This window comes from Bactrocera tryoni, chromosome 1 (assembly GCF_016617805.1).
Source record: "Bactrocera tryoni isolate S06 chromosome 1, CSIRO_BtryS06_freeze2, whole genome shotgun sequence".
Classification (NCBI taxonomy): domain Eukaryota; kingdom Metazoa; phylum Arthropoda; class Insecta; order Diptera; family Tephritidae; genus Bactrocera; species Bactrocera tryoni.
In genome coordinates, this window is record NC_052499.1 from 75,458,656 (window position 1) to 75,482,886 (window position 24,231).

Genomic DNA, 24,231 nt, shown 5'->3' on the forward strand with positions numbered 1-24,231 from the left:
AAAGGATATACGTAGAAAAATGTGCCTCTACTTGATCCACCCGTTATAATCTGTCACGACCTATGTAACCAAAACTATAAGCACCCCTTACAACCTAGACTATAAGTATTAAAATACAGATTTTAGATTTTTATTATAATTCTTTCATTCATTTATTCATCATCAAATAATTACAGTGATTGGTGTTAGGTTGTTTATCAATTAAATTTTATTCATTTCAATTTACGCATTTACTTCTCGCCTTCATACACAGAGTTCATTGTTTCACTTTTACGCAGCAGCTTGCATTTACTGTTACTTATTGTTGCACTGCACTTAACCAATGTACGAAGTTGTTGTTGTCTTTAGTTTAAGCCTAAGAGCAACACTGCTATTATTTTTCGCTAAGCCAAAAGACATACACCATACATACATAAAGGGGAAATAAAGGCGACAAAAACAATTGGTTTTATTTTTTTTTTAATATATTTATGTATTTATTACTTCACCACAACTAATCAACTTATAAAACTACATATACAATATGTCGTCAACTGCAATTCACTAAATATTTTACATTAACTAAAATTAAGCGAAGAAAAATTTATGTGAAAACAAACTAAGCAACTAGGGTGAAGGGGGAGAGAGTCGATTCCAAAAAGCATATACATACTTATATAATGCTAGAAAATTACATAAAATGTGCAGCGCCGAAAAGTAGACAAAGCACAAGTGTTTTGTTATTATATCTTTTACGCATTGTTGTTGGCCACTTTTCAGGCTTACAGTTGCAAGTCTAATGCAATAAGCGGCTAACAAATTTGGTTGTACACAAACGAAATTTGCGGCAACACGTACTCCCCCGTTAGTGCGCACCATTTTTGAAGCTTTTGATTATCTCATATATTTGTTTTTGTTATATTTGCGTTTTTAGCTTTGCTAGGCTAACTCTGCCACACTGCAACAGAGCGTTGCGCGGCGCGGCGGCAGACACAACATTCGATAAACAAATTGCAATTTTTCAAAATGTATATTTTTTATTAATAATTAATTACGAGTTACTTCAAGATTAACTAAAAAATGTAAAATCGACTTCTACTTCAACAATAAAATTGCAGTTTTACGGTGTTTTTGCTAAGTTTTTGTTTGCTTCTTTGTTACGTTTTCCAATCGATTTACATCATAAAACAAGCAAGAGGGGTAATTAATATTAATATTATTATCATAGTTTGAGGGAAGAAACTAAATAACGCTTAAAGTAAAAGAAATATAACTAAAAAAAAGTAAACTCAAATAAAATCATACTGGAAAAGCAATGGGCAAAATCAACAAAAGGAAGTAAACGTTTTAATTTTTAAGATTTTTTGTTTTTTTTTTTTTTTGTATAGAACGAACCGTGGTGAGATAGTAGATAATCTTATATTGCTAAGTCAGTTAAAATATAACTTTTATCGCTTGCGCCCACTCATCTATGTATTATCATTATATATATATATATGTAGGTAATATGTATATTTTATTAAATTAAATTAATCCATTTGCATTTACTCTCATTTATGATTACGCTTACATCTTCAGCTTCGATCTTTCATTTATTTATAGTTTTTTGTTTTTTTTTTAACTTTATATTTAATATTTACTTATTTTCCTTTCGTTTACCGTTTCTTTTACTGCACTATACACTAAGTTTTTTGTTTTTAGTTTTTAATTAAAATATGTTGTTTACTCCTGCACGCAATTTTTAATAGTAAACTAGGTAAAAGTACTTTTTTTGTTATTTTGTGATTTTTTCATTTTTTTTTGCAATTTTTTTCTCTTATTTTTTACTTGTTACTTGTTTTTAGCTCATTTTCTGTCTCGCTTGTGTTGTTGTTATTAATAATAATATAATGTAATAGTAATAGTATTAATAATAATTAATATTTTGTTTTTGTTATTTGCTTCGTTTGTATTTACTTATTTTTTTTTTGCTGTAATTGAAATTAGTATTAATAAAGTTCTATAGTTTTCTTATTGTTTGGTTTGCCAAGTGTGTGTATGTGTGAGTTGATGTTTGTTCTCTAAGTAAATTTTAATTTTTTTTATTGTGATAACTGTATGAATTTTGAAATATATAGTAGCTTAAACGCTAAACGCAGCCAAAAAGCAACCAGCTTCCTAGAGCTCTCGGTGAAGACATGTGTACGCTCTCGCTCGTGTGTCGCATGGGGGTTTGGGTTGTTGGTCTGTACATATGCGCCATGTGTTGTAGCTGTGCTGTGTGTTTGCAGAGTTGACGCTGGCCTGGAAAGTGCTTGGAAATAAGTTGTTTGTTTGTTACATCTGCGTAAAAGCCTTCATCATCATCAGTGCTGCTGCTCAGGTGTGCGGCTGCTGGAAGTGCGCGTCGAGTTGATCGTGCGCTGTGCTGCTGCTACACTGCTCGCCTTGAATCCGAAGCGCTGCGAGATATAGTCATATTAATAGAGGTGGAGGTGTTCGGTCCAAGCAAACGCTACGCTGCTTCTACACTGCACTGCCGCCTCAGCTGCTTGCGGTGATTCACCGTGCGCCGAGTGGTTGGAGCGTGTATACACTGCCGTGGCGGCACACGCCCGCGCTGCTGCTGGCCAAACATTAGACGCCTGCTTTCAAGAGTATTTACTACATTTGGCCGTGCTTTTAATGCAAGTTTGTCAGTATGTTCCAGCATACATTCGTCGTATTTGGCGTTAGGCGTGCGCGCCGTTGGCATTGCCGTTGTGGCGGGCGTTGCAACTATCTGCCGTTTTCGCAGGCAAGTTTCGCCTTTGCCCCGTGTGTTGGTCGTACTAGTCTTTTCTTCGACATTTTTGTTTTTGTATGGGTGTGTGTGTTTCTGCGTGTGCCTGTGTATCTTTATGGAGTGTGGAAGTGTAGCTCTTTTTCTCTTTGCTTGTGTTTTTAATTTTCCCTCTGCTCTTTGCACTATAAACTATACTTTCTTAGCTGAGTTCTTTTATGTTTTCTTTTCGGCATTTTGTTTTCATTTCATTTTGTAGTGTTGTTGTTTATATTAATTATTATTATATATATAGTTATTAATTATATTATCATTATTATTTATATTTAATTTTTATGTATATATTTAATATTTATATTTATATATATATATTTATATTATAAAGTTGATGCTTCCAAAAGTTCAAATTTTTTGTATTTTTTCGCCAACTACCACAGGATTATTGCGTCGAATTTCTTGGGCCCCATGTTCCCGATAGTTAAATGTGCAGTCGTGTTTGTCGCTGCAATCTGTGTACAGCGCAGTAGAGTCCACCACATCGGCACTGAAAACCTGTAAATGAAGGAAAATTTGATGAAATTGTTGAAAACAATAAAATAAAATTAAAAATTTTATAAACGAAAAGTATTAGAGGCAAGTAAATTAGATGAAGAAGAGGCCAAGATATGCAGAAGCGACTACAAGGCACACATTCAGATACTATAATATATTTGATGCCATGAAAAATCGTCTCCTTATAACAATTATACTATGTTCCCACCAAAAATTTTAAGTGATTACATTACATTTAATCTCTTCACTAATCTCACGTTCTCACTGCCGTTGGACAGATAATAAAACAGAAGTTTTTGACTTTCAAGAATTCACATCGCTTAATATTTATTAAAAGAAAACCTTGTTCTATAATATTTTGTTATAATTTTTAAATATTTTGCATATAATGAAAATAATGGACGCATTTTATTTGAGAAGTCGATTTTCTGGTGAATTCAGATTCATTGCGTTTAATTCATTTGTTTGTTTACATTTTTACTTGTTGCAGTGTCTAAATCAGCTGTGTAATAGATTTCCAATGCTGACAAGTAGATGGCACAAAATCAGAGTCGCACCGAGAGATTTAGAGTGGATCAGTTTCAAATCACTTCGATGAAGTGGTTTTTAACTGTCATTTTTGTATGGGATAAACTACTCAACAGCCGAAATCGTGTGATTAAGTGTCGGTCTTAACATGGTATTAGACTTTCAGTTAAAAGTTTGTAGGTGCTTCTACTCTCAAACAACAACTTCACATCTTAAATCGGCAGAGGCTTTTTCAAGCGCCAATCATCTTTATATTATATTATTAAGTGCATGACTCGCGCTCGCATATTTTCCCTTTCTATCAAGATCAATATTTTCCTCGCCTATCTTCTTTCTTTCATAATCCGGCACTCACCTGTAAGACCAACTTTCTTGCGGCATTCAGCGCAACGATTCTTTTTCTTTTTTGCATCTTTGTCTTCCTCCTTGTCTTTATCATCTTCGGCTGTTTGGGAGGATGTTGATGGACCGGCAACGGCAGCAGCTTCGGTGCTAGTCTTAGCTGCGCTTTCTTCGTTTATTTTCTGCAAGCAAAAGAATAAAGCATAAATTTGAATTTAATGTAAAGTCAAAGAAACAAATATCACATAATTATAGAAAAATATATAATATCAAAATGTAACCTGCATTCACTACAAGATAAGGTGAAATCAATAAGTTTAGAACTGCCGCTAGTTCTCGGTATACATAGAGCTATTTAAAATACTAAGCTATATGGCGGATAGCGGGTGAGCAGCATGCACTTCTGCCTTCTTCTTCCTCTACGAGTGCATACATACATATTTATTTACGTCGGTATCTATACCAGAAGCATTGCACATTTTAGGTGGCTAACAGCCAAAATTTCTTCGCTCTAATGCCAATTTTATTTGTTGATATTAAGGCGAAACAAAACTCGTGCCCTGCTACTTGCTGCTGCACAGCCTAGGCGAGTGCAGTGCCCGTGAAATTTAATTAAACACTCGAACAAGTACTTAGTAGCGAGTTGCATACACATTCAGGTGACTTTTATGTAATCCCACTGCTTTTGTCTTTTTATCAGAAATTGCGGAAGTTTAAGGGAGCAACCAAAAAGGCATTAAATAAGTAATGTGGAGCATAGGAAATTAATAAAAAAAATATTTACATAAAACTAATTTGCGATTACGACAATATTTTCGAAAAATACATGAAACTAAATAAAGTTAAAATCATAAAAAACGTTAATCGTTGCAGCAGCAATAACCCGCAGAAGAAAAAAAAAGTTTTCATAAAAGAAGTTGAGGTTAATCGGTCAGATTGTATGGCAGATATGTGCTAAATCGGCGATTCCGACAAATTAGCAGATTCTTAGGGAGAAAAAAACATGTGCAAATTTTCAGATCGATATTGCATGTCATCGATTCATACCGAACATAGCTGTCAAAGTGTAAAAATTTCGATATTTCTATTGACAGCTTCAAGATTTTAAGCTTCTGCCTACAAGCAAAGCAATAAAAATTAAACAAAATTTACTATTTTCAAGAAAAAACATGTAAAGTAGCAAATAAATATGTAGTTAGATATGTAAGGGCAAATGAGAAACCAATAGTTCTTGCCACATGTATGTATTTACATAAATATTGAGTAACTGCAAGACATTTTGTAACACAACGTTGCAATATGTTCAGTGATAATTTGAAAAAAAAAAAAAAAAACACCAACGCAAAAAATTAATTTGCAGTTACTCTGCAGGGTAGGAAATGCAGACGAAATACCGTTCAAATTGAAGAGTGTGCGGCATTTGTAACAAACAATTTAATCAAGAAGCTAATTGGTAAGACATTTACCCCTTTTTTAGACGAATTATTATTACTAGTTGAGGGAGCCGTCGAAATGGGTTCGGCGATTGGCACAACCGACGGCGGTGTTAATGAATTTTGCAACTCCTCCGCTGTTGGTGCACTACTACCGCCACCAACAACACCACTGTTGTCGACATCGACAGCAGCTACATTAGTGACAACCGTATTACTAGCTACTGCGTCATTTGTTGCTGCTGCTGGTGGCGCTTCTTCATTGTTTGCGTTCTTCTGCTTGGCATTATGCGCTTCTTTGACCATAGCCACCATTATATTGTTGCTAGTAGTTGGTATAGTTTCGTAGGATTTCAAATTATTGCCAGCAAACATTTCAGCGCCTTCATAAACTTTGGACGCATGAGTATTAAGCGCCGTTTTGTCGTGCACAGGACTAAAGCGACGCACCGGTGGCACGTTTACTGAACCCGATTCGATGATGCCAACGCCGGTTGCCACATGTTTCGTACCGCCACTGTGGCGGCGCTTGAGCAAACGTTTGCCGCTGCTGCGGCGTTTGCTGGCACCCTGCACATTTTCGCTGGAGCTTGTAGGTGCATTTGGGCGTTCTGCTGAGAGTTCATTCGGTATGGACTCGGTTCCGTTTGGTGTCTCTGGCAGTTTGGTAGCAAATTGCTGCTGCAATTTGGATAACTCAGCCGCTTCGTATTCAGCTTGCGCGCCTTGCGGTACTTTCTTAAGTTTCTTAGTGACTTTATTTGTGCCCGCTTTACGTTTCAGCACCGTAACATGCTTCACCTTCAATATCGACTTGGACTTTTCCACTGTGGGCAGCTGGCTACCCACCGTGTCTTTTGTATTCGCGGCATTGGTTTGTGACTTGCTTTTGGCAGTTGTTAGACGTATTTTAGACTTGGTATTTGGTGAACTGAAATTTACATGACGTTTGCGTTTCGCTGTTGTTGTTGTTTGGCGGTTGATATCATCGCCGCTGGCAGAGCGTAATTTTCTAGTGTCTTGTGAAATACAAGTAACAAAGGAAAGGTATATGAAACAATATGCAATTGGTTAGCTTTATTTTATTGTGCTCACGATTTCGGCGTGCACCGTGCAATGTGTTGGCCGCTGCCGCCGTGTTTGAGGTGGTTGGCAGTGCAACGGACGTGGCTGTAGCCGCCGCCGACGACGTTGCAAAGTTATTAGCAATTTTATCGTCTTGTTGCTGTTGTTGTTGCTGTTGCTTACGTATGCGCTCATTGGCGTCTGTGGTGGCGGTTGTGGCCGCACTCGGTGCAGTCTTCATTTTGGCGGCGGACATAGTTTTCGCTTTTGTTGGCTTGATTTTGAATGGATTTACTTAACTTGCGGTGCAATTGGAAATTAAGGAATGTGTTGTTAGGCGTCGAAAAAAGCGGTGCCGAAAGATTTGCGTTAATTTTCAGATTAAACAAATTTGGTCGAACGGAAATTTTCATTATTAAAAAGCCATTTTATACAATCCGCACTACTACTTCGGCCACGTGAACAAATTTAATAGACATACGTCGGATTTCGGCTGTTCTTTTTGGTATTTACTTATGTATTTTTAAATTTATGAGATTTTAAAAATTTTTGAAGTTGGAAAACTGAAAATTTACTTAACAAGCGATTTAAAATTCACAGAAAAAGTTTGTTTCATTAAAATTTTCATTTCAACGCAGGCACAAGTGCGATAGCGCAAGGAAGAAAGGGCTGCTTTTGAATATTTATACGAGAATTCTTATTTAAATTTACACTACTACTTTACACTTTTCTCAGCTTCCGTTGGTGTAGTTAAGTTAATAGAGCTTTTCACGAGACTGAAAGTTTGCATACGTTTTTCTTCTCTCAAAGAAGCTATCATCATTCGTCGGAACCGCTAATATTGGACCACTACAGCATATACATAGCTGCCATACATATTGTCCAAAACAACGAATGTTTTTTCCTTTGTGAAAGGATAATAAAATGATACATTTTTTTTTTAACATAACCTCAAAACCTCTTTGAAATCTTAAAATCATCATAACCCACCACATTACATATGTATATCATACATACTTGTGTTAAAATCCCATATTTTACACTTTCTGACTCACCTCTTTTATTTCATTATGCTGCAGCTGTAAACTTTGCACTGTCGGCTGTGCTGTATTGGTTATTGTGATGGCTGGATTGAATGTGGGACTTGGCTGTGGGCTTGGAACTGATACAGGTGTGCTGCTAACAGGTGGTTGTTGCTTTTTTCTCAAAGAATCCTATGTGGAATAAGAAGAAAACAGTTAGTAACACTTCGTAAAGACAAAATTCAATAATTTAAGAAATATAGACTCGTATCAAATCTAAAACTATACTTACCTTATAGCACACGGAGCAGAGACCATCGGTGGCTGGATTGCCGTAGAAACCGCAACCGGAGCGGCACATAGGTTGCATTGGATTGGATTCACGTTCCATTGTTTGTTTTGTGGTTGTTGTTTGTTCCTGTACTTTAGTTGATTTGCTTTATTAGTAGTGTAGTTGTTTTGTTTCAATAACTGCTCTGTTTTTTGTTGTATGCGCGCTTCTGCAACGACTTTGCTAACTTTGCCTACGCCTTTTTATAAATTTATCACCACTTCTTAGCACCGCTCGCGCAATAATTAGGCGTCTGGTTGCAATCACGGGGGCTTTATTGCCGATTATTGTAATTGAATGTTGTTGTTGTTGTATTTGGTTTATGCGTTGTTGACGTTTCAGAAATTTAGAGAACAGTGAAGTTTATAATAACAGTTTATTCTTTGTAACACAACTCGTTGATAGAAGAACACCGAAGAAAATTTGCAAATAACTGTTGGCTTTCAATTTCAATTTAAGCGAATAGCAAATTCAATACAAAAAAATGCACGTGAGTGAGAGTTCCGCTGTTTCAATAACTCCAATAACAACAACACACGCTGACTCTGCTCGCTCGTTTTAGACACTGCAAAATAAAGTAAAAAACGCACAAAATTAGTACAAGCGCTCATTAGCAGCTAATTGCTGAAAAATATTCATTTGCAAACACACTCACCAAACACTTGCACAACAATTGAAGAATTTATTTGATTTGTGTTTTTCTTTTTGAAGATTCAGTTCCAAGTGCTATACTTTATGAACTGATTGTCCAGTTGTAGCTGGTTGTATATGACTGTTTTTCTTGCTGTTATTGTTGCTGTTGTTGTGCGCATACAATTGCACTTGCAATTGCGGAGAACTAAGATTTAATATAAGAGCAGTAAGTAAGTAAGTAAAAAAGCAACTGTTTTGTTGCTAGCTAATGGTTGTTGTATTTGGCGGTGGTGTTGGTGACTGTTGACCGGTGACTGGCACACACTGTCGCCTTGCTGATTTGACTCTACTTTCGTTTATTACACTTCGCACACCGATAGCCGCTGATGCTGCCGCTATTACCACTCTGGCTGAGCTCTGATAAACTCACTCGTTTTCGCTAGTACCCAGTTATTATGCTTAACGCTGCCGCCGCTGCTGCTCTTTTTGTTGTTGGGCGTGAACTTTTAATGCTCAATAGAACTGTAATTGAAGAAAATAAAGAGATTTGTTTAGTTTCATGTGAATTTGATGCATGGAAATTACATTTTTACATTTAATATTAAACAAAATGTGCATATTACACAAAAGAATGATTACTTAAACGATTACTTGCGCGTTTAGGAGATGCATGTGCAATATGAGACGAATCGGCTAGTGAGAAAAACAATCATGTGTGCAATTTTTAAAGCTATTACTCATAGTAAATTGCAAATTGTTTTGGAATGCGCTTGGCAGCACTGGCTGGTGTGCATGGAAGGCTTTCGAAAGTAGTAAATCATGATTTTTAAATAAAAATCCAATAATATGTGACTAACGGCTAAGTGAGCGAAACCAAATATCAAATTAATACAGGAAAGTTGCAAAATATACAATCATGGAATAGAGAAATTTTTGAAAAAAAGAATATTGTCAGTCATCAGCGGCAATTTTTACACACAATGATATCAAAGTTTTAAATTCAGTTTTTTGCTCAATTAATTGATTGTTGCTGTTGTAAATACATAGCTTTAAATATACGAATTTGTAATATATAGTATGTTAAATTACTTTCGTGCACGCAAAAATCAGCGATGATTAATGACGGTACTGGCGATGGAGTTTGCCAAGTTTGAGACAAAAATTTAAAATATTTAAAATGTACAGCAAGGAAAAAAGTATAATATATAAAATAAAAAAGAAAATACTTTAACTTCCGTTGCATAGAACCAATAATACCCTCGCAAATAAAAAAGTTTATTTATATTTATGCTGTAGTTGTCATATATCAACAATCTGTTTGGAGATTATAGAATAGCCAGGAAGAATAATCTATGTCAACTTGATTGGCTATGTGTTTATTTGTTAAACATTATTGCATTTGAATTTAAAAAAAATGTTTAATTTACCGTTTTATTATTTTAGTTTTCTTATTATTATTTTAAATTTTTTTTAAATCATAAATTTTAACATTTTACAAATTTGTTTTCATTGAATTTTTAATGTTTTTTATGTACAATTTTCAAGTATATTTACATATATTATTATTTTTATTTAAACTGAAACATTTTAAAATATTTTAAAAAAGCCAGACGAATATTTTTTTCTTGCAATAACACCATAAACACACTTTACTTGTTTATCGGCGCAATTTAATATAAATATTTTTAGCTCCTTTTGCACTCCTGTTTGCATTCCATGAACAGCCGCCATTAGAAATCTGTGCACTGATTGAGACACGAATCAAATGCACACACAAACATACACATGTTTTGCGAAAACAATCATGTGTGCAATTTTTGAGAAAAATATTGCAAATAGTAAATTGTAATAACAAAAAAAGTTAACAATAATTGCAACAGCTGCGCGCCAACATAAAAAATGCAACGAAAAAATGACACTAATGACAACACCAACAACACAATGCTGCAAAAAGAAGCAGTAAAAAGCACAACCGTAGTTGTTGTACAACCGATGGTGTACAACAAACAAAGTGGGCGCTTTTATGTTAATTGTCAAGCAAATGTTTTTCAAGGCTGTCGCTGGACCAGAAGTCAGCGCCAACTGCAGCGGCAAATCTTGCGCCGCGTTCAAAACAAAATCAAAACCGAGGAGAATGAAGTAAAGCGCGGAGCAGATAAAATTTATCGAATTCTTACATTTTTTGCAAAAATAATAGTAAATTCGCGTGGCTGCGACGATTGCGATCGCTGCCAAGAAGTTCCAAGCACCAACGATCGAACAAACTGGCACCATATGCTATTATCTATGTATGTGTGTATGTGCAAAAACGGCGTTCGTCCAACACAGCAAACAAGCTCACAACTTGCGCAGCACAATACTGCAACTGAACCGGATTGAGCTGGGGACAGAAACTCTAGCTGGCGGTGACACGCACACACATGTGAGTGCATAAGTGAATGTATGTATGTAAGTGCACACAAGAGACTGTTAGCGCTGCTGATAAAACCTCTGCGGGAGCAATTTTTGTAATGTAATGGAAGTTTTGCTGTTATTTATGGAGTTTTTCTTATTATTGTTGTTGTTTCTTATGAATGTCTAATGTTGCTGTCATTTGCTGTTTATGTTATGCTAATATAAGTTTACCCATTTATGTAAGTATGGAAGTGCATACATATAAACTGATACTTGTTATTCTTTCGAGACTTTTTTTTATTTTTCTGCCTCAAGCCTGGGAGAGTGAGTGTTTTTCTTCCTCCCAGCACTCGAACTTGTATTCTGTGTTGTTGTTTAGACTTGGAGGAGTGTAATGTTTGTTGTCATAGCAGAGTGCACAGGTAAACAATTAAGTATGTAAGTATTATGTATGTATGTCTATGTTTGCTTGTATCAGAAGTAGCCTTGGTGTGTTTGATTGTGCGTTTTTTAAACGTTTTGCCTAACAGTGTCAATTCTTGCCAAGACTGAAAATGAGCTTTTTTGGCATTGCCTTTTACTACGTCTTTCGTTTGTTTTACATTGCTTCTATGTATGTTATCAATTTCCTTCAGGAAAATTTACCATGAATTTTCTAGCTGAGTTGAATTGAGAAAAAGGCAAGAAATGCAAGTCAAGACTATTTTGTAGTCGAATTAGTTTAGAGAAAAATTGTATTGCTTGATATTATTTATAAATTATATTATTTAAAATTGTTTAAATTATTATTTAAAATGCTTGCTTTTAATAATTATTTTTTATCACTATTCATAATATTAATTATTAATTTTTTCATCAAAAAAATTAATTCCTTGTTTAATTTTCTATAAAATCTTATATGTGTGAACGTGATTTAGTGTAACTGGAGTAAAAATTTTTTCTAAATATAAAATTGATACTGTCAAAGAAACCTGAAGACCCACGCTAACAAAATAACTGTAAGTACTTACGCTCAAACATGCACGAATACAACAAGCTCGACTTGCTGGTTCGCTGGCTGGCTCGCGTGCTTGAAGCCACGATGGGAGCGCAGACTTCTGAAGAAAGTGATACGATACAAAAGCTACACCACAACCAAAACCAACACACAAACATATGGCAGAATACAAAAATGAAAAGTGCATAAAGCGGAGAGCGGAAAATAATAGTGGCGGTGAGAAACACTAAGAGCAACAAATTACGAAAATCAGAATGTGGCAAGCTTGAGAAGTACAAAAGGCAAAACATAAAAAAATAAATAAAAACAAGAACAAACTTCAACTAAAAAACTTCCACTGAAAAATGCATTTCATGCTGTGGTGTGTTTGTTATCGAGTGGGTGACATGCGCAGTAGCATATGACCTTACGCTGGCAGAAATTCAATACCAGAGCAAAAGAAAAATGTGAATTGAGTAAATTTATCTCGCACGCGCACACACTCAAAAAAAAAACTAACATTTCGCTGTAAACGACAATTTCACCACACTTACATGTCAATTATAACAGTAGTGGTAGTGCAGTACGTGGTGAAATAATTACTCAAGCTGTCAAATGCAGAAAGAGCAAAGTCATTGCTTGTTGACAGCAAAACTGTATGACATTACTAAACGTAAATATATGCTCAGACATACGAATATGTACAACCCCACCACTAACAGCTGGTATCAAGTCTGCACATACACTCACACACATGTATGTATCTTTTTGACAATGTAATTTGGCTCGCACGAAACCGAATATCATTTGACAAATGAGCAGTAATGCATTTGAGTGCATAGGAGGAGTCTATTCACCACACTACGCTCATATTATTGCCTTCACTTTACATAACTGCAGTTAGCAGGAGAGCCACTTGTATGTATGCAATAACTCAGTTTCAAAGTAAACGCAAACATTTCCATAAAATCCTCCAGTTAAAGTGGGTAGAATTCATGTTTTCCTACGAATTTGCTCAGCGCTGCCCAACTGCACAAATTGTGGTATGTGGTGAAAAGTTATTATGTTATAAATTTAAGTTACAACTTATATATACATGTGTACATATGTATGTACATATATATATTTCTCCTCGCCCATACGCGTTCGTCTGCACGCACATTTAAATAGACATCAGCTTAATTAAGGCAGACATGGCGCTGTGGACCCCCGCAGTTGTTGGCTCTGCGCTCACGCTGACGTTGTCTATAACGCTGCACGCGCTCGTCAACGCATTGCACAATACGGTTTGTTGATTCTCCACCTCTCACTCCAAATAAATTTGTATGTGAAAAATCGCACTTACATACATATGTACATATCTATATTTGTACGTGCATAGCAACTAAGGCCAAGTCACGTTTTAAATTACAGGGTGTGTTTTCCAGCATTTCATACACGTATAAATACATACTTTTACTTGCTCTTGTGGGCTAGATTGTGTGAGGGCGGCGAATAGTCATTGTTGCTTGTCAGCTGTGGAATGAAGTATATTAGATTCTATGCACACGTGTACATATTTACATTATTATGTGTCTTTATACATAGCTGAAATCATCATCGTTAGAAAAGGATTATATTTGCAAAATCTAGTATATTTATTGGGGTTCGTTTAAGAGTGGTTAATGTGGCGATAAAGATTTATAGCTTTTAGTTTAATATTTTACCTGAAGTTAGCGAAATTGGTTGAAAGTCAAATTAACCCCCATTACAACGAAATAACTTCAATTTATTGAATTATTTTTACTTAGTTCTCTTTCTTCTATGAATTTAATCGATGAAATGTGCTAGAACAAAAAAAATGATGATATCAAAAAATATACCATCCCAGAGAACTTTAAGACTCCTCCACAAGTTATGCTCGATTAAAATCCAGCTAGTTCTATACCAATCGAATTTGGAGATCGCTCTAGTATATTGGCTTTATAAATTAGTTTTAATACCATCTGATCAAATTTGACTCGGACTGATCCATTGAGACAGCGACACTCCTAGAATAGTACAATCTTTCTTATGTCCTTGAAAGTTGATCTCTATGTGCCGAATAGTGTGTGTTCCAATGAAATCCCGGCTACGGAATCATTGAAAAAGTTGTATTAGTGTTTCAGGAAGTTTACTATATCACGTAGACAAGCAATTAAGTAGCATAAGGTATTCATTGAAAACTTGTCTCGTCATGCGAGTCATTTATGCACCTCTTCTAATGACGATAACTTCGAAAAGGTTAAAGAAACAGTGTTCGGATATCGTCGTGTTGGAATAACAGAGAGATAGCATAGTATATCAAATATCTATGTATGTATGTATGTATATCTATGTATAAGAGAAGATCGACCCAAAACATTTTAGCGAATGTTTTAGGTATGAAGCGTGACAATGCTAGACTCCTATCACATCCGAATCAAAACCGACATCGAGTAGAGGCTGCAAAATAGATGCTTGACAACGTAGCTGATGGACCCTCTACTTTCATCGAACGCAGCATTCCGCAGCATTATTGCAGTTGCCAACTTATGACAAAGTTAAGAGTCAAATTAGAAAAGCAAAGAAATATCATCTCTGTGGTCGCTGCCAGGGAAGCAAATATTTTGACTTAATGCGTGGTATGCATCATTCGGCTATATACCACTCTCCCAGCGTGGCTACTGGGTTGGTGGAGTAAGTACATATGTTTGTAATTGCAGATACTCAGTTGACGCACGTAACGCAACGTACTTCGTGCTTTTTTTTGCTTGTCAGCTTGCATTTGCTGTTTTCGCAGTGTCGTTAGTGTTGGCAGCGGCGTGGACGTTGTGCTTCTTGGTACTTGTGGCAGCTGACTTTGAGCTGGCAGCGTTTTATGGGGGCGTAGTATTGTATGCATCAAATGTGTAAAGGAGCGCTTACTTCCCTGCCGAAAGCATTTGTTTGCACAAGGGTGTATGTGTAAATGAACGAAAGAATGTACATATGTATGTGTGTTGGTATTAAGACTTGTTTGAATATTTTGCTTTTATAACTGCATAGTCTCATGCATTTGCAATGAAAGCACATGCACATCAACTGCATATAAACATATGTACGTATGTAGTGACTTCATTAGCTTGTTGCAGCAACTTTTATTTTTATTTTTACTTTTCGTTTTGCATTTTTATTCGCTTTCTGTTACTTTGCGTTTTAGTGCGCCATTAAAGCTGCTTTGAACTTCTTGCTTGTTTGTTTCTGCATACATAAATATGTACATACATGACTAAAGAGGTGTATTTTTGTGCACACGGCCAAATACATACATACATACATACATACATACATACATACATAGTATACATATTTACCTATGCTTGTGCTTTTATTTATTTATTTATCTTTTTTGGCATGATTTTATATTTATTTTTACCCGCTTTTAAACTTGTTCAGCAATAATTCATTTTAGCAACAATTTCGCTTAACAAGTTGTTTATTTAAATGCATAGGTTCGTATTATTCATACATATGAATGCATGTATGTGTGTACTTACTATGTACATATGTATGTATTGTAAAAGCAATAATTGCATGATCATCAATAGCGCTACACAGTGCTATTGAACAGCAGGTTTTAATGACTGCTCCGACCAGTTGGCTGATTAATTTTGCTGTATGTATGTACAGTGGACCAATAAAGTTTACATACACCTAGTTCTATTAAATTTCGACACGTTTATTTGTTTCAAAATGGATAAATTTTGTGTTTTTTTTCTATCCATTTCATGATATGTATATTTAGCATTAAATATAGCATATCAAAATATTTTTTTTACACAAATAAAAAAATTTAAGTTAAAGCTTAAAATGAGCATAATTTATATCAAAAAAGTTTACGTACACTTATGATTGTTTATATAAAAAAAAGTAATTACAATACTTTTAACGGGTTTTGGCCTACATTTTGTTGCTATTAGTGTCCATAGACATCGTTGTATGCTCCCCACTCAATTTCTAGTATTATTTCCGGATATTTTGACCCATTAAGTCCATGATCCAGCTTTTTGGCCTTATTTTGATGAAATTCGATGTTTTCGAATACGGTTTTCCAAAAAGTTCCAGATATTTTGAATAGGATTAATGTCTAGCGATTGCGGGACCTATGGAGTTATTTTTATTTCCATAACAACCATTCACGTACAAGATAAGTTGTGTGTTTTGGGTCGTTATCCTGTGGTAAATAGAAATGGCTGCTATTAACAGCCGATTTAAGCACACTTAAAATTTAAATCTTTTTCTTAAAATGCTCAGATACATATGCTTATACATTTTTGAAATGTACACAAAAAAATAAATCCCCAAACAGTAAGGAATTTGTTGAAGAGTGCTGGTTATCATAGACGAGTCGCGCGTCGTAAGCCATACATATATAAGGTTAATAAAAAGAAAATGTCGGCGTTTGCTAAACAATATTTAAACAAACCGTATTGGTTTTGGGAAAACATTGTGTTCACCGACGATTCAAAATTTAATAAATTTGGTTCGAATTGATCACGAAAAGTGTGGAGAAATATCAATGAAGAGTCGCAAGGACGAAATGTATTGCCAATGGTAGAGCACTGTGGGGGTAATGTTATGGTTTGCGGGTTTATGGTTGCACCTAAAGTTGGACATTTGGACTTTATTAGTGAAAACATGGATAAGCATATGTATCTGAACATTTTAGGAAAAAAATTTAAATTTTAAGTGTGCTTAAATCGGCTGTTAATAGCAGCAAAACCAATTTCCAACAGGATACCGACCCAAAATACATGTCTTATCTTGTACATGAATGGTTGTTATGGAAATAAAAATAACTCCATAGGTCCCGCAATCACTAGACATTAATCCTATTCAAAATATCTGGAACTTTTTGGAAAACCGTATTCGAAAACATCGAATTTCATCAAAATAAGGCCAAAAAGCTGGATCATGGACTTAGTGGGTCAAAATATCCGGAAATAATTCTAGAAATTGAGTGAGGAGCATACAACGATGTCCATGGACAGTAATAGCAACAAAATGTAGGCCAAAAACCGTTAAAAGTATTGTAATTACTTTTTTTTTTATGTAAACAATCATAAGTGTACGTAAACTTTTTTGATATAAATTATGCTCATTTTAAGCTTTAACTTTAATTTTTTTTATTTGTGTAAAAAAAAAAAAATATTTTGATATGCTATGTTTAATGTTAAATATATATATCTTGAAATGGATAGAAAAAAACCACAAAATTTATTAATTTTGAAACAAATAAACGTGTCGGAATTTAATGGAATTAGGTGTATGTAAACTTTATTGGTCCACTGTACATATCTATCATATATTTATATGTCGATATACATATTTAACTGCATACATATGTATGTACATATACAATTGTGCTTTGGTTACTAGCAGCGCAAAAACATCATCATTGCCTGGCCTCTTAGCTGCTCTTCATAGCCACAAAGGAGTCGGAAAAACTTGGCTTTATAAATATGTATGTATGTATGTGCAAATACATACATATGTATGTGCCCATGATATGAATATATTTCTTTGATTTATTGCATTTAACGCGACTGCAGTTAGTCAACAATTTTTTATCATTCACTAGCATAAATACATAGGTACATACATATGTATAATTTATTTCTATACAAACAAATGTATGAATAATACAAGCACTCGGAAATATTGCTTGGCTGGTTGCTGCGCTTCGCTAAGCACAGACCGCAACCACATTGACCGAAATAAGTGCGTACAACTCACGAATGGGTATCAAAACCAGGAAAAAACAAGAACAAACGGTAACTACGGTTTCACCGAAGCTAGAATGACACTTAGAAATTAAAAGTTTCCAAATAATAGCTTTATTTTGATCTGAACAATTTCTTTTTTGTACCGCTGGCTTTTCATCTCGTCTAATAAAATTGCTTTACGACTTTAAGAACTTGGAAAGAAAAGTTGTTTGAGTAATAAAAGTTTTAAAAAAGTCATGTTACGTTACAACAGAAGCTATAGCAAAAAGCTTTTTATAAAATAAATTTTATACATATGTATGTACATATATAAAATATATTAAATTTTATGAAAAATCTATCCACAAAATTCTTAAAGTTGACGTTTCCGTCAAATATTGTAAATATTTCAAGCATTTTCAATTTTGTGTGTAAGTTCAAAGAATGTTTACGTGCTTTCATTGAAAATCTTGAAAAGAAAATTCTAAATTTACCATTTCCAACAGATTGTTTTTAGTATTTCAAGGTTTTCGATATTCCATGAAAGCTCGAACGATTTTTACACAAAGCTTTCATAAAAACACACCAAAAATGTGCATAAACTGACGTTTGCGGCAGATTTTCGAGCACTTCAAGCATTTTAATTTCTTTACTGAAAGCTTGAACGACTTTCCCGAAAAGCTTTCACTTTTTTTTAATGTTTTAAAGCACTTAATGCGGTTATACAATAAAAGTACACTCAGTCCTTTTTTTACGCGATCTCTTTTTACGCTATTTCACTTTAACGCGGTTATTTTTGCAGCGCAAATTCCTTTTTTTACGCGAATTTCTCTCTTTAACGCGATTGCTCTTTTTCGTTTTTTGCTTGGTCTTAAACTTGCAGCAGAATTGGAAAATTATTTTGTAGCAAATGATACTGATGCCGAACGTGCACGAATTTTTCAAAAAGAATTGAGTCTCTGCATGTTAAGATATAAAGAACTACATCGGAATTTATTGGGTCCAAAGAGAAGCATACAAACAAAATTAACCGAATTTATGGTGCAAAACTCAGTCGGAGATGCTAAGTCAATCAGAACATCAATCTATAGTTCTTACTATTGATTCTGGTACAAATTCTAGTGATATCAGTGCCGGCCATCAAAATAAGCGGCTAAGAATTATTTCCACTACGGATAATGACAGTGATTAAACAGCATTCAACGGTTTTTTCAATAAATCTACCTATTTTCTATTTTCTTCTCTTTTATATATGGTTTTTGTTTTGTATTTTTTATGTTGTTATGAATGAATAAATCATAAGTCTGAAATTTGAAATTTATTGTTATGTTTTTTTGCGCGTATATTTTTTTATACGCGATATTTTTTATATTCGGATCCAATTCGTCAGTTAATATTGGAAAACTAACCATTTTTACGCGATTTTTTTTTTTACGCGATTAGTGGCAGAACCAAAAATCGCGTAAAAAAAGTATTGAGTGTATAAAATATTTTTTTATTTCTTCGTAAATCGTTCACTATTTTGACGTCAGCGACTAAATAATGCTTTTCACAAAATATGTCAGCTGTGCTTTTTGCGCAAAAAAAAAAAACAAACATTCCCGCCTCGTGCCGAAGAACTACACAAGCGAAGCAATTAAACGTTACGTTATTGGTGTCTAAATAGTATGTCTAAATATATTTATACTAAAGTATACAAACAAATACTGGTATGTACATATGTATGTATGTATGTATGTAAAGTATTTAAGTAAGAAACGCCAACGGTTGCGATGACGACTAACAGAAATAAGGCAAATAAGTACATAAAACCGATGAAAGTGGAAGAAATCCAAATATATGTAAATGTATATATATGTATATACATATGTATATTAGGGTGTTTTTTACCTAAAAAAAATCCGTGAAAATTTTAGCCCTTAATATTAGCATTAAGCACTGGACCAAAGCATGTAAAAATTTTCCATAGAAAATACACTACAATCGTGATTTTTTATCTTTAAATTCCTATAAATCAGAGGTTTTTTTGGCATCACTTTGACTTTAGACGCATATTTCTCAGAATTGTTCACTCTACAAAAGTGCCTAGTGCAACAAAGCCGTAACTCACACCGGCGAGGTAGTACGGGGCTGTAAACCTGATTTTTCCACGAATTTCGCATTTTTTGTATGTATATATGTACATATCTCGTAAATGACAAGAGCTACAGAAAAAATGTTGCTGATAAACTTGTAGGAAATTTTATTTGCTACAAAAAAGATCTGAGCGCAAAATCGCTATCATTAATACTTCCCGAGATATTCGGCTCTTTAAGTAAGGCTGTATGGAATTTTCATAGATGGTATGTAATAAAAATTCTAAAATGTACAAGAACGTCTAGTACTGTATGGTTGGCCTATAAATTCTACTTATGTATAATTATCTTCAAGATTAGTAAATAAATCAAGCACAAAAAAAATTTAAATTAAGTCAGCACACGACTCTTGTTATTGCTTCCTTCATGAATCTATATAATTTGTGTTTGCACTAATGCATATGATTTGCTGTTATATTTACTTTTAATTAGTTTCAATTTTATTCTAATTTCCTTTTCAATATTCTATTGATGCGCTTTTTTCGCCATAAGTGCTATATAAATGTATATGCATGTATGTAATAATGCATTTTCCACACTTGAGCGATTCTATGAGCTTGCACATATGGCCAGAGGAGAAGGCGGAGCAAGGTTGGTTTGCACAATTAGTCGAGCGTACATTTTTAAATACTACTTCACAAAATAATTGGCAATGCGCGTATATATAACAATTTACTTACACAAACATATGCATATATAATATGAACAAATGTACATATAAGTACGTGTATGCGAGTAGTTCAATGGTTGTGCAAATGTTTGCGCAATCGTTTAGTTTTTAATTTGTTTTGCATGATGCAACGCCAATTTCAATTATTTATTTGTTACAAAAACAAGTATACAAGTACATATGTATGTATGTATGTGCAACAATAAAATTGACAATTATTGACTTAAATTGTCCGATTTAATTCGGCAAATTTTGACCTCACGGTTATTCATATACACATAAGTACATACACCCGTGTTGCGCTTAAATATGTAGGAAATGGTTGAAAAGGAAACCGGAAATTATGTTAGAATCATTTCCGTCAGGTGATTGGCTGAAAGCGCGTTTTTTTGGAAAACAAACACAACATTTGTGTCGACTTAGTTATGCGAATAAATGGATATTGATATAATTGTTCATATTTTTAGTACTTTCCGTGTTAGATTTTATGAGCGAAACGCAATTAATATATAAAGTAAGTGAAATTTAAAAACATTATCGATTTTTTTTTCTAATTTCGAAAGATTATGCCTTTAAAAAAACATACTAAAAAAAACATACATCAAATCAATATCTCAAATAGTTTTTGAGTTAGATTCTTGAAAGTCACCTCTTTACAAAAACATACTAAAATTTCAAATCAATATCTCAAATAGTTTTTGAGTTAGATTCTTGAAAGTCTCCTCTTTCGACAAGAGGGCATCGTACGGACAATAGAATCGTACGGAAATAGTAGAAGGCAGGAATCACTATAGCCATGGATGACCTTTGTCTTAGCGCCGTCAGAAATCGCATATAATAGAAACCACACATATTGAAACAAAATTTGAGTTTTGGTTATAAAATGGTTATATGATGGTTATATATTAGTTATATAGTGGTAATAAAATAGTTTTATATTGGTTATATGTGACATTTATTCAAAATAAATGTGCGAACCTATGCATTCAAAACCTTTTCATCATTTCTTCCATAAAAAATAATTTACAGTAACAAGAAAAGCACAATGATAGCCGCACACTAAGTCAAACAACTATGTAGTTGCAGGCAGATTATAATGCCAAGTTGACCCGCACATATTTAAAAGCAGAAAATTCTCAGAAAATGAGAAAAATTTACATAACCTCTAACAAGCGAATACAACAAACCACTAGCATTAAAAATAGCGGTCAATTAATTGTGTTACATAGTGTTGGCTTTATTAGGAGCTTTCCTTCGGCTTACTTTAATATAAAAATTTTGAAAATTGATACTTTCATTGTGAACCATTGCTTCTTGCTCATTAAATTGGACAATGACATGCAAATGCTGTTGAAATTTATAGCATAAAACCGGATAGGGCGTTGAGGCATGGCAATTTATGTTGAAATAAGTGGGAATGGAAAACTGGAAGTATAAAGTACGTAAAGTAACGGTAACGGTGAGGGTATACATAAATACAACGGCTTGCATGGGGAGCGATCTGTGATGAGATAAGTTGGAGTAAAAGTATTTCTACCTGATGTGGCGGCGATTGCTATTGGAGTTAGTGGAATAAACGCGGTCATTGAGGTGAGATTGAAATGGAAATTCTTTGTGCAGAGATACATATAAGCTAGAGATAGTAAGTGGAAAAATAATTAATATTGATTTTCCAAACAATTATAAGCGGGTTAAAAAAAGTGTTTTAATTTTGATTAAACTTCATTTTGTGTAAAATCATTTTGTGTTTAGGGGTATTTCATTTTAATTTATTTTTTATTATGTATGAATATTGTTTTTATAATATTGCTTATATATTTTTTTGGTTTTTATTTTTTGTTGAAATTAATTATTTATTTGGAATAACAATTTCAATTAGGAACATTTAAACGTTTACTTTGCATCATTTTATTTTTAATAGTATTTTTATACATATAAAGAGTTTTTAAATTTCTTATTTGACTTTAAATTTTATTTTTATTCAATTATTTTAAAGAAGCACATTAGTTTTACGATTTTTACAACACTTTAATAGTTTTTCATATTTTCCCATGAAATAGTTTTTGTTTAATTTATTGTCTTTTATTTAATTTTTTTGTGAATTATTAATTCGATTTATTATTTTTAATGAATTTCATAAAATATTTAATTAAAAAAAATTAATATTATTTTGTTTTTATTCCATTTATTTTATTAAAGTTTCTTCCTTAACTTTAATAGTTATACATGAAATATTTTAATTTCATATTTTTTTTTTAAATTGATATTTTTTTTATTTAACTAAATTTTTGTTTTCGTTTTAATTTTTTGTGATTTTATTTTTAATAATTTAATTTTTTTTAACAATTTTTATAGTTTAATTTGTTGTTTTTGTTTGTTAATTAACATTTTTTTACTAACTATTTTTTATAATTTTTTCGAGAATTATTTATACAAATTATTATTACTTTTTTTGATTATTTTAATGAAATATTTAATTTAAAAAAAATTTTAGAGTATAATTTTATTTTTATTTAATTATTTTATAACAGCACAGTAAGTATTTAAAGTTTTTTTAGTTAAATTTAATATTTTTTTTATATTTAATTTTTTTCGTGAAATATTTTACTGTTGCTTTTTTTCATTTGAAATTTTTTCCATAAACTATTTATTGAATTTTTGCTTTTTTCCTCCTTTCATCAGCTATTTTGCTTCGTTGACTTTCCTAACTATATTTCGAAGTTTCCCCTATACTGGTTTTACCATTTGCAAACGTCTAAACTGCATTTAATAATTCATTTATTATAATTATTTTAAATTATCGCTCATTCCCACACACGACGCAGGTCGTGCTTTTGTTTGTACAACGCAAAAAAAGAAGATTTATACATTTTGTTGTGAAAAAGGAAATAATTCAATTTCGCAGAGTTCAACAGCGTGCGGCCTTGAGGCAAAGCTGGACAGGTTTTTGAAAACTTAATTTCTGCAATTTGCTACCTTTCAGCTTCTTTTTAGAATGCCAATTTTTTAATGATGACTCAGAAACCAGAAAGAGTTGCTTAAGCCAACACAATTATTGTAATTATACCAGCGCTGATGAGTAGATAATCAAACTTGTATGTTGGTGTTGAAATAGCGGTAAATTTAGTGTGTTGAAACGAAGTAATTTTGAAATTGACGACGTGGTAGAATAGTGGTGATTACTGTATGCTACTATTTGACTGCGTGCAGTATTTATTTTTCATTTAAATAATTATTAGTAATTTGATTTTTAATTAACCGGTAAATGGTTTTTCTATAATTTTTAAATTTAAATTTATATTAATTTATAAAAACTTACGGAAAGCACACACTTAGACAAAATATACCAACAAAATGGATTTAGGCGCTGTACATACCCTGTAAAGAAGGAAAAAATATATAAATAAGTATTAAAGTTTAATTGAAAATATCGATAAAAATTAAATTTATTCATAATAATTATTATAAAATTGATTTTCAATTCAATTATTCTAAAATGATTTTAAAACATGCGCATGCCTTGCAAGGGTTGACTGAAGCATACCTATGATTATTAATTAACGTGAAAAAGTATTAAAATCATTAATTTTAGAAATGACAGTGAGTTCGCGATAATTGCTATAAATCACAAAGTAAAAAAATTAAATTTCTCAAAAACTTTTAAGA

General features: G+C 33.2%; 1 protein-coding gene across 1 annotated transcript; it reads right to left on the bottom strand.

Annotated features, from left to right (window-relative positions):
- Nucleotides 1–3,141: 3,141 nt before the first annotated feature.
- LOC120782773 (AN1-type zinc finger protein 6-like) lies at nt 3,142–23,943 on the bottom strand. Its single transcript, XM_040115244.1, has 6 exons — nt 23,885–23,943; nt 8,669–9,168; nt 7,975–8,578; nt 7,716–7,874; nt 4,176–4,344; nt 3,142–3,292 (listed from the first exon to the last, which is right to left on the bottom strand). The coding sequence occupies exons 3-6, from the start codon at nt 8,071–8,073 to the stop codon at nt 3,219–3,221; spliced, it is 501 nt and encodes a 166-aa protein (XP_039971178.1). The 5' UTR covers nt 8,074–8,578; nt 8,669–9,168; nt 23,885–23,943; the 3' UTR covers nt 3,142–3,218.
- Between the last annotated feature and the right edge of the window lie 288 nt (nt 23,944–24,231).